This window comes from Pseudorasbora parva, chromosome 1 (assembly GCF_024679245.1).
Source record: "Pseudorasbora parva isolate DD20220531a chromosome 1, ASM2467924v1, whole genome shotgun sequence".
NCBI lineage: Eukaryota > Metazoa > Chordata > Actinopteri > Cypriniformes > Gobionidae > Pseudorasbora > Pseudorasbora parva.
Genome location: NC_090172.1, coordinates 28,452,377 through 28,464,257, shown reverse-complemented (window position 1 = coordinate 28,464,257; position 11,881 = coordinate 28,452,377). Strand labels below are relative to the sequence as shown.

The following is an 11,881-nucleotide window of genomic DNA, read 5'->3' as shown; positions in this document are numbered from 1 at the left end:
GCTAGTTTCCTCTAGAGGGGCTTTTAACTGTCATCTTGCTTCATGACCTCGGGAGCAGAAACCTGCAGAGACTGACGTTACAATAAAGAGACAACAGTAAGCCAACTACCTGCAATCAAGCTTTTGTGTCTTTTTTCCCTCTCACTTCTTCTCCGCTTCGCTTCCCACCTGTTTCTTTCAGCAATTATTCTCTGCTGGCCTTGTCTTTCTCACGCTTACTCATCTCATTCTTCTTTCTCTTTCACTTCTCGTCCACAATCTTGCTTCCTTTTGAACTTGCCTGCCTGTGTGCTTAATGCTGTGAATTGAACTTCTGAGAGCTGCATGTTTGTGATTTTCAGGCAATGAAGATTCACATGAAATATGTGGATATGTAACAGATTTTTTTTCCCCGTTCATCCAGCAAACTTCACTATATTGCTGCCAAGGTCAATGCACTTGTCGTTGATTCTTTACCAGCTCCATTGCAAGACAACATTTATGGAGGACATTTGTTTTTAGTCAAGCTACTAGTACTGTTTAACTTCTTAAACAGTATATCCATATATATATATATATATATATATATATATATATATATATATATATATATATATATATATATATATATATATATATATATATATATATATATACATACATACAAAGTTCTGACCTGCTATTTCATTGGCTGGCAGTTTGGGCTTTGAATTGCAGTAACCCTGTTCTTTCCTTCCGGCCTGCTCTCAATACGGCCTCTGTGTTCCAGATCGGCGGCACTATTTTCGGTGAGATAATACTGTTGTCACAAAGCAGACATACGTTTTCCTTTTGAACACGCTACAGGCATTCCTAAAACAGAGTGCTCTATGCAAAATAAATAATAAAAAACAACAACCCAAAAGTCAGAGTAAGGACCAAGTGTCTGGCACAACAGCACTATTTATGCCTGCAGGGGTTTTAGGGAGTCTTGGGAGAACAGAAAGTCACTCACAAACAGACACTACATGACTAAAACTATGTATTGACCTCCTACATATTAACTCCACATCCAGTATCATCACAGAGCATTGTTTTTCTTCACGTCGGGTGAACCGGGGTAACCAGCGACCTTTCGCGTCATAGGTATTTACTCCTATATAATCTATAACAGGCAGTGGAATGCTTTTATCATAAACAACTGGATGAGTTTCTTCCCAGAGTTCATTCTCTCCACCTCCTTTATTCATCCCTTTCTTCCCTCTGCAGATCCAAAGTTCATTCTTATGTCCCAAAAAAATGGCAGCCAGGTGTGTGCCTTCATTTCAGCTCATTCTCTCCACCCCGCCTACAGATAAACCAGAGGACTGGCTTGAGGCTTGACAAGTAAAAGAACATTCCTGAAAAACTCAAATCCGAAATTAAATATAATGTATCAACCAATTCCTTTCAAGATCATTAGTCACATTTTACAAAAAGGTTCAATTGGTTAACAGTTAATGCAATAGTTATCATAAGCTAACAATGAACAACATATATTGTCTAGGTTAATGCTAATTTATAAATACATACTACTGTTCAAAAGTTTGGGGTTAGTAAGATTTGTTAATGTTTTTGAAAAGTCTCTGCTCACCAAAAGCTGCATTGATTAAAAATACAGAAAATGTAAAATAACCGTTTTCTATTTTAATATATCTTAAATTGATAATTTATTAGTGTGATGGCAAACATTTTCATTAGCTATTACTCCAGTCTTCAGTATCACATTATCTACGATCTATCCTGGTTAATATTTTTTTTATGGAAACCATGACATTTTTTCAGGATTATTATATGAATAGAGAGTTCAAAATAAAAGTATTTATTTGAAATAGAAATCTTTTGATACATTATAAAAGTCTTTACTGTCACTTTTGATCAGACTAATGTGTCCTTAATGAATAAAATTGCTACTTTAAACTGCTTGAAATATTACAAATTAATTAAAGTATAACTTAACATTAACCTAGATTAATTAATGCTGTTCAGTGCTAGTTCCTAATAGCTAATGCATCAATTAATAACGTTAAGAAATTGAACCCCAGTGTAAAGAACTTCCAAGTCATTCTTCATACCTCCTTCACATCCTATCACACTCTTTTTCCCACATCATGACATTGCTACGCACATTTGTCTCCCTAAGTACCAGGGCACATGACCACAGCGTCTCACAGCATTTACCACACATAGTGTGGCCACAGTGAAAACTAGCGGTCTACACAACTGAAAGTGCTCTGCATCCGTTCTATTTCTCCTTTTCTTTTAAAATAAGCCATAATTAGACTCGACAAGAAGTCTTCGAAAGACACCTGAACATCAAAAACGTACAGCTTTAGTAAAAGCTGATCTTTAAAACCTTCCCCCATCAAAGGAAAAAAAGCATTATTGCTCCACATTATCATGGTGGTTTTTAAACCCTAATTCTACAAAAATCCACATACCTGACATTAACATTTCCTACTCATAGGAGCTAGGATGCGATTACCTGCTCGTAAATAATCCAAAACCACGGAAGTGTACAAATAAAAGACAAATCCCTTCCCTCTACGCAACCACGAGCTGACCTGCAGCAGAGCCCTGCTCACCTCCAGACTGCAGACCAACACACAACAAACAGCGATACCACTAGATTTTCAGGATGTGATGTCAAATTTACTGGAGGTGAGGGTGGGGTTAGAGAGAGCATTGTGGAGGGCAAGGTTTTTTAAAGATCCCCTGCGTACCCCATGAGCTTCTCCAGCACTGATTCCTGGGGTCCATAATTCGAGGAGGGAAGTTATTCTTAGAGGGACCATGCGAAGATCTGGAGCAGACCACAAAAATCCCCCAAACATCCTGGACCCTTGTTCTTTCAGTAGTTAATTGTCTCACTACAGATCAACTATCCCGCGGTGATGGGCGTGTTAATAAGACAAACATGCGTTCGGACACGCTAAGAGTTATAGTGGCCTGAGCCTGCTGTTACATATCATTTACTTTTTTTCATTACTGTTATTCATTATTTCTATAATGACTTTAAACATTTAATTTTTTAATCCTCTTTTCATATCTCGTTTTCTAAAGAGAGTCATTGTTTTGTTTTTTTATGGGTTACTTCGCTCTTATTCTCCCATCTCTCCGGGAGGCATCACAAAATCCGGGGCGCTGAGCGATCGTTGGAGACGGTTTTGCGCAGTCGCACCCCTCGACGAATAGACCTCAGCATGTCCTCACCCTCCCGGGGCACTTCGGGGTCCGGCCCGGCCTCGGGACCTGGCGGGGGCTGGTCCGGGAGCGAGGGGAAAGGGAACTGGCCCTCACCCAAGGCGTGAGCGCTGGCCACAAGCTCTCCGATTTTCTCCACCAGACTGTGGCGATTTGCAGCCAGCAGGTGATCTTCTTCACCCTGCTGGCCGTACACGCTCATCTCTAATCCGCCCACGCCCCCTGAACCCCAGGCTGTGTTAGGCAGGCTCAGCCGCTTTGGAGAGGCCTTCACATACTCCAGCGCTCCCGGGGAAGCGTCATCCGGCACATAAAAGACACATTCTTCGCTGCCCACACGTGCGGGAGGGCCTGCATTCCCGCCGGGTGAGTCAGGCACAGTGGGGGTCTTGACTGGCACGATGGGTGGGCGTATAGGAATAGGGCCAGCGTTGGAGAGGGTACGCCTCACCCCGGGCTTCGTAGATGGTGTTCGGCGGATGGTGGCCGTACCGGGGATACCGCCCCCTCCTCCGGGAGGTCCGCCCAGAGCTCCCACTCCGCTGGGAAGGCCTGCTGTGCTGGCGGGACGCTTAGTCTGTATCATGCGGCGGTAGTTCTGGGCGATGTTACTGTGGCGGGGAATTGTGGAGGATTTATCGAATTCAGCCTGGCCGTCAGCCTCAGTGTCTCCATTCACTGAGTAACCATCATAATCGGAGCCTGAAGAACAAAAAAAACGAAAAGAAAAAAATCCCACTTGTCCAATCTCATAAGTTGTTTTTAAATTAATAATAAATACTGGTGATTTCTAACTGTGTATTACCCTGTGAGGGGATGGTATCTTCTGAGCAGGAGGGAGTGGTTGTCTGAGTGCTGTATCCACTAGAGTACTGAAGGGAGTCTCGGCTGCTCTTCTGCTGCTCCATGCTGAGGCCTCGTGTCAGCACCATGGCCAAGTCACTAGCAGCTGGAGAGATCTCCTCACCATGCTACATCATAACACAACACAACACATACAGTTACATCAAGCACAAACTCCACAAATTCAGTTTAGTGTGTGTGTGTGTGTGTGTGTGTGTGTGTGTGTGTGTGTGTGTGTGTGTGTGTGTGTGTGTGTGTGTGTGTGTGTGTGTGTGTGTGTGTGTGTGTGTGTGTGTGTGTGTAAGATAAATAAATAATTGTGTTTGTTTGCTAAAGACATTTACGAGCCCTGTGATCGAGAAAATCACGCTTGATTCACACATACTCCGTCTGCAGTGCGTATGCGGTGCGTATTGCGTTGCGTATGCGGTACCGCACTGCCGTGTTGTGGTGTCACATATGCTATGTTTGCAGCGCGAAACTGATCCGCTGTTTCGTGTCAGGATTTGGACATTCGTGCTCCGAGTGTTTGTCTTTTGTTGTGAGCGCACGGGATGAACATTTGCTTGTTCTCTTGTCATGTGAGCAATCGCTCTTTTGTCTGTGCTTTCATGTTGTCATGTTTTGTGAACATGCATCTTATGAGTTTTCATAAGCTGCATGTTCATGTCACGTTTGGTGTGAGCACATGTCTGTCATTGTGCCATGTGCTCTTGTCTGTTGCCTAACTCTGCCCACCTTGTTTCCTGATTATTGCTTCACTGTCCAGTAGGGTGCAATGTATTGCTTCACCTGATTATTGCTTTACTGCCCACCTGTCTTCCCTCGTTACCCTCTTTTGTTTGCTCCCTATTTAGTGCAGTCGATCCTGTGCTGGATTGTCGCCAAACATTCCTCCTGTTTTCCTGCTCCTAAAGTCAAGTCAAGCCAAGTCTAGTCAAGTCAGTTTTTTTCCAATTCAGGGTTGTTTTTGTTTGTCTTGTTTTATTTTATTGTTTATAATAAAAGCCCATTTCTTCTGCATCTTTGAGTCCTCACGTATCCCTTCAACCAACCCTGACAGATACTATATTAAATGAAGAACACCAAAAGAGGATAATAGATTTTAAACAAATTATTTAGATTGTGGCCATTTCCAATCATTTATGTAAAAACTGTGAAAGTATAAATGAAATGTTTATTTATTATACATAATTTGCTCATTGTGAAGATGCTCTGAACATGCTTAAAATGAAATACATCAATAAACCAATGCGGTGAGGTGGAAATCACACTGTGATTAAAATGTTCATGATGTTGCAAAAAGTTATTAAATAGTTTCTGATGAATGTATGTCAAGGTTGTTAATGTACAAACTAAACAAGCTAGTGAGAGTGTGAAGAGTGTTAAGACTTTAAAAAATATATATATTTAAGAATTTGTGTTAGAATTGTTTTACTCTACAAACTTTTGAAGGCATTTTCAAACTTTTTATTTTACAGAAAGTAGGAGTGGCAGTGTATTAAAATTAAATAATTACATTTTTATAATTCCCGACGTTTCAATAATAGAATGGTGTTTCTACCCTTTATCACAGCTTGAAATAAAAAGCTTGACATTTTTATTATGTTTGTTTGTTTATTTATTTATTTATTTATTTATTTATTTATTTATTTATTTATTTATTTATTTATTTATTTATTTATTTATTTCATGACTTCCAGGTATATAAATCACACTTTTAAAATGTTGTCTTATATCCAGGTTTACAAGACCATGATAACTTCTTATGGCAACAAATTGAAATAAATATGATGTAAGTTTACATTTCAATGTTTAACCATCTTAGCTTAATTTGAAGTAATTAAACATACTAATAATAATATTTTTAAGCCATCTTTTGGCCCCTTAGAAGTGTGCTGTTTTGTACCCACTGCCTTATTAATTTCTCAAGGCCAGAACCATTGATATTTGAATGAAAAAAACAGCCCTAAGCAAACAGGCACATTATGTCTTTGCCAAATAAAAAACGCTTGGCATTTTCAAAATTAAAATCTGCATGATGAATGTTTCATATGGTTAAAGTTACCTTGGCAGCTATAGTAGCCGGGGTCATCCTTGGCCTCTGGGGGTCTTCCGAATGCATCCCAGAATACCCCTGTGACTGAGGAGAAGTTTCTGCCTCCCTCAGCCTATCAAGAGGCTCCTTCCTCCTCTGAAGCGTGCTGGCTAGCGGTTGCTCACTGGAACCTACCTTGGACCAATCCTGAGGAAGTACAAGCGGTTACAAGTTCAAAGCAGTGTAAAGCAACAAATGCAACGGTCTCAGGGGCGGGGGAAGAAGACTGGCCCACGATCCAGCAGTTTGAGTGTCCTTTCAACAGAGAGTCTTAGTACGAGTCTTATGTGCTTTAGAAAATGCCCAATTTCAGTGTTTGTTTCACTGTTTGAGTTGGATAATCTAACAGGTACCTTCCGTGGCCTGCTCGGTTTGGCAAATCTCACAGCCAGAGATTTGAAACCAGGATCAAACAGCCAACAGAAAAGGTGCGTGTTAAAAAGCAAAATGAGGTAATGAATGAGGTTAAGCAAAATGAAACCAAAACGGAGCACTGTCAAGAAGTGTTGATTAGGAGGCACATATTCAACAGACAAGAACGCACACAAAAGAAGAGAAATGAACAAAACTGCAATGAAAAGTGCCAATGAAGACAAACCTTCCAGCAAGGAACCTTGGATGTGGGAGAGGGTGTGTTGGATCCAGGGGAGCGGTTATAGGGTGGGGACGCAGGAAGTATGACAGAGAAAGGCCTGATGGAGCCAGTGTGAGAGAGAGCAGGGCGGAAGGTAGCGAAGGACGAGCCAAACTGCGGAATGGAGAGATAAGATCGAGACCGTCAGAGTAGCGAGGGACCCCCTGCCCTTTACACAGTGCTATGGGAGCCTTTATGTGTGCCTTTGCAGATACATGCTGAGAGTGGCAGGGATGATCAGACCTGATGACAGCACAAAGCTGATACCCGCAAGAAAGAAAGAGAAGACCCCAACCTGCCAGTCAGCATTAAAAGCATCATCATGGGTCACATGGACGGTACAAAATATGACTGACAGTTTCAGCACGTGTATGTCTGATGGACAGAGTGCTCTGGACTTACTGTGGTTGGAGAGCTACACTCACTAACTGACTGGCAGGTCTCAGATGCTTCTGAGGACGCTGAACTTGAGGACTTCTGTAAAAGAGATAATAAAAAACAGGCTATTAGCAGGGGACCCTTTTCAGGGGCTCTGTCAAAGTTTGAATTCCTTGGAAATTTTGGGGTATTATGCTTATAATAATAAATGCACAATTCATAAACAGATAAAATACATTTTAAACTTATAACAGTTTTTATGTCCTACAGCTTGTCATATTTAGTGTTGGCATATGAATTACTACTTTTTTGAATGAAATTCATGTTTATTAATTAATTAACTAATTAATTACTTTTATTTAGTAGGGTGCATTAAATCGATGACAAAAAAGTATTACAAATAAATGCTCTTTTGAACGTTCTACTCAAAGTATCCTGAAAAAAAAATGTATCACGTTTGCCCCAAAAAGCAGCAACTAATGAGCACCAAATCATGTGACATTGCTGACAAATTAGCTGTCATAAAAAAGACAACTAATATTTATTAGTTATTAATATTGTTTTTTTAACTAAATGCATCCTCAAAAGCATTTTAAAAATGTTACCGTGCTTCTTTTTCAGAGCTACAGTGGAGCACATTACTATCTCTCTCTCTCTCTCTCTCTCTCTCTCTCTCTCTCTCTCTCTCTCTCTCTCTCTCTCTCTCTCTCTCTCTCTCTCTCTCTCATTTAAAGGGTATGTTGCCATCTGCTGGTTATTTTCATATCTATAGTATTTTTTTAATACTTTAAGAGCCTGGTTAAATTAAAACGATTTAAAGGGTTATGTATTCCGGTGCTTATGCTACCATCTTAAAAAAAATATGGTAACCCTTTAAAATAATGGTCACTAGTTAATATTAGTTAACTACATTAGTTAACATTAACAAATGTACTGCTCATGGTTAGTTCATGTTAGGTAATACATTAACTAATGTAAACTAATGACCATTATTCTGAAGTGTTATCAAAAATATATGCATGAATTGCCTGGTGTGTTTCTTAAATTTCTATACTAGGTTGGCCTTCAAAATGCTCATTCTTCAGTGTCACATTACGGCCATGTATTTGGTAGATTCACAGGTAGGAAAAAATCCCATGGCTTTTTATCCCATGGTGAGAGAGAAGCATGTGAGCTCCGAGACGAGTGCATTTAACTTGCTTTACTCCAAGAAACGTGCTTAGCAAAGTACCTTGTCTGTGTACATAATGCAAAGCCTATGTTCCACATTCAAAGCTGCACAAGCACATTTCAAACTCTTTCTATAACACATTTTCCAGAGAATGTAAAAAATCTGCCTCACCCACATTCTGGTCAAGAGGGAATGTTTGATATACAATAGCTTCCTGGTAACACTTTACAATAAGTTTGTATTAGCTAACATTAGTTAATGCATTAGTTATCATGAACTAACCATGCACAATGCATCTGTTCAGCATTAGTTCATCTTATTGTTAACTCACACATAAACAGTATTAATGCATCTATTCACGTTAACAATGTAATTAGTTAACTTTAGCTAATGCATTAGTTAACATAAACTAACCATTAACAATGCCTCTGTTCATCATTAGTTAATCTTTGTATTACATAATATTATACTTATATATTACATAATAATATAATCACATTTATTAATGCATCTATTCATGCTAACAGCCCAATTAGTTAATATTAGTTAATGCATTAGTTAAACATGAAACCATGAACAATTCCTGTAGCTTTACAGTTTTTGTAAGGTTGTTTTACTGTACATATTTACATTAGTTTACGTAGAAGTTGACACACATTAAGGATGAACATTTCTAGCTCGCCATCTTACTCAGAAGGTAAAAATGCTGTTGTGTACTTTATCAATATTATTTAATAATAAGGAATTAATAGCTGTATTAATATATGTGTGAGTTAAGATACATTAATGCTGAACAGACGCATTGTTCATGGTTAGTTCATGTTAACTAATGTATTAACTAATGTTAACTAATACAATCTTATTGTAAAGCATTACCCGTTTAGGATACATAATTGAATCTTGTCCACAAGAGGTCACTATAATCTTTCAGATGCAGGGAATCTTGCTACAGTTTTAAAACTCGGAAACAGATATGTGGTAACAATGTGGCTTCTTCAAATGATTATTTGGGGCGTCAACTTCATTTTGTACCAGCCCCCCCCCCCCCCACCCCCCCCCCCCCCCACACACACACACACACACTTGCAACCTTATTTTTAAACAAATTACATATACAGAGCTTGCATTATTAATAGTATTACATAATTGACATAAGTTGATATCCTGATCATATTTTTCCAAACACATTTTACCAATTCCAAAACACAGTCTTAATAATTACTATTAATGTAGTTTATTTATCATTTATAAGTGATATATAATTGTGAAGGAAGGCTGAAAAAAAAAAAACATTTTATATTCAAGTGTGAATAATTAAGTAGGTTGTCTTTTGGGTAAAAAAAAAAGCAAAGAGAATGAACTCACACTGAAAAGTCAAAAACTATTACATGGTCATGAGCAGAATGCAATACTAATGCAAAATGAAGGCATGACCAATGGATAGCAAAATGCTGATTGGTTCAGCAGGGTCATACGAAAACCGGCCAAGTAAAAATGTGACACGTTAACTGCAAAACATTTAAACAATTAAGGTGAAGAATTAGGTGTGAAGCCATCAGGAACGCTGTATTCTTCAGTGGCACCATTTTCCAGAATGGCAACCTACCGGGAGTCCGGGAACGGCAAGCTGTCAGGATCTCAGAGACATTGCTATGGTAAAGAATCCTGAAATATGACCCACACTTAATAAGAACCACAAGCTAAAGTGTTATGAAATACATGAAGACTGTTTAAAGACAACATAATGTATTTATAACCTGCAGCCTTCCTTGACAATTATATATCACTTATGATAAAAATACAAAAGGAATAGTAGGTATTATGGTTAATGTGGTTTGGAATTGGTAAAATTTGCTTGGAAGAAAAATCTGAATATCAACTTGCATAATAATTATGCACACACTGTACATTTGCATTAAATTGATAAAAATGTCAGTTAAAGACTTTTAATTTAGATTTAATTTAGTCTTTATTTACATATAGGATCATGAATTTAGGATCATGTGACACTAAAGACTGGAGTAATGATGCTGAAAATTCAGCTTTGAATCACAGGAATAAATTACATTTTAAAATATATTAGACAATATTTAATAAAGTTGTAGTAATATACAATAATAATAATAATAATAATAATAATAATAATAATAATTATTATTATTATTATTATTATTATTATTATTATTATTATTAATATTATTATTATTATTATAATAGTAAATGATATTACTATAAATATATAGTAATATAGTCATCTGTTTTTACTGTATTTTTGATAAAATGAATGAAGCCTTGGTGAACATTACAGACTTCTTTCAAAGCATCTTACTGACCACAAACTTTTAATCAGTAGTGTGTAAAAAATAAACCAAAGACAAGACAAACGAGTCAGCCATTTTATCCATCTATTACATCAATTGATATACTGTAGTTGCTCTATTGTTTTACATGGGTCAGATTGTATGATATATCAAACCAGAGAAAATGAGTTACTATATTGCTTCTATTTACCAACATTTCTTTAAGACAACAGGAAACACACAAAGCCCAAATAAACCGAAAATAAATACCTGACTGGTTATATCGGAGGGCATGGGTGAGGGGGGTTTGGAGTAGACGTTGGCATCCTGGGAGATGAAGCCAGAGTCGTGGGAGGAGACGCTGCTGAGGCGGTGTGCAGCGGTTGTTAGCGGTTGGGCCAGGCTGCGGTAGCGACAGGACGAACTGGGTGAGTGAGTCTGAGAGCCACCAGAGGATCGAGAGGCACTACTATGGGCGCTGTTTACACTGCTGCAGGGGCAAGGGAAAGTGTGACAGGGCAAAGGACCAGGGTACAAGGGTGGGGTACGGAGGGTCAAATATGGGTAGGTTATATGGTGATAAGTGTGAACAACAATCCCAAGGTCAGAATGAGCATGAGAGGGTTTTACAGGATGACAGATGAGGTCAAGCATTTTGTGATTAATGTAAAGGAAAATTATGTGATGATAACAAAAGTTGTCAGTGAAAAGGAGAAGGAGCAACAAAGGTCTCAAGCAGGGGTTGATGGGTAAGAGTGGAGGTCAGGGTGGGGGGGGGGGGAGAGGGAGAACATATGTAAGACAAAGTTTGACAGGTGTGACACAGGGGGCCTAGTATGGAGACTGAAGGCTCTGTTCAGATGTGTTGGCGCTTCGCAGCCGACACACTTGAATCAGCCCACATGACTCCATGCGAGGCGGCACACACAAACACAAACAGGTACTAAATGACACTATTATAAAACAAAGCTATAACTGGCCCTGGAGCCAGAGAAAATTGCTAATGGTCTAATCAAAAACTCTAAAGGGGCTGGTTATGTAAAAGCGATCTTGAAATGCTTTCACTTCTTACTGAAGTAATTGTTTCATCATATTCCAGGTTCGAAACAGTACAGCAATATTAGAGATTCTGCTAATGGTGTTTAAAATGGATTAATTGATTGAATATATTCATTTTAAAAGAGTACAGCACTGAAGTTACGTTCATCAGACAAACTAATTACTAGAGAATTAGAAAAGCGATCATATTAAAGAAG

At 38.6% G+C, this 11,881-nt stretch overlaps 1 protein-coding gene across 3 annotated transcripts in view; it reads right to left on the bottom strand.

Moving 5' to 3' along the window:
• Positions 1–630: 630 nt before the first annotated feature.
• Positions 631–11,881, bottom strand: part of mtss1lb (MTSS I-BAR domain containing 2b) — a 78,724-nt gene continuing 67,473 nt past the window's right edge. For 2 of the 3 annotated variants that reach the window (XM_067437524.1, XM_067437541.1), the window contains 5 exons: positions 10,896–11,115; positions 7,179–7,253; positions 6,113–6,289; positions 4,007–4,172; positions 631–3,903 (listed from right to left, as the gene is read on the bottom strand). In XM_067437524.1, the coding sequence (XP_067293625.1) occupies positions 3,125–3,903; positions 4,007–4,172; positions 6,113–6,289; positions 7,179–7,253; positions 10,896–11,115 (1,417 nt within the window). In that variant the 3' untranslated portion in view covers positions 631–3,124. The remainder of the gene's footprint in view (positions 3,904–4,006; positions 4,173–6,112; positions 6,290–7,178; positions 7,254–10,895; positions 11,116–11,881) is intronic. The other variant, XM_067437532.1, reaches the window with a different exon arrangement.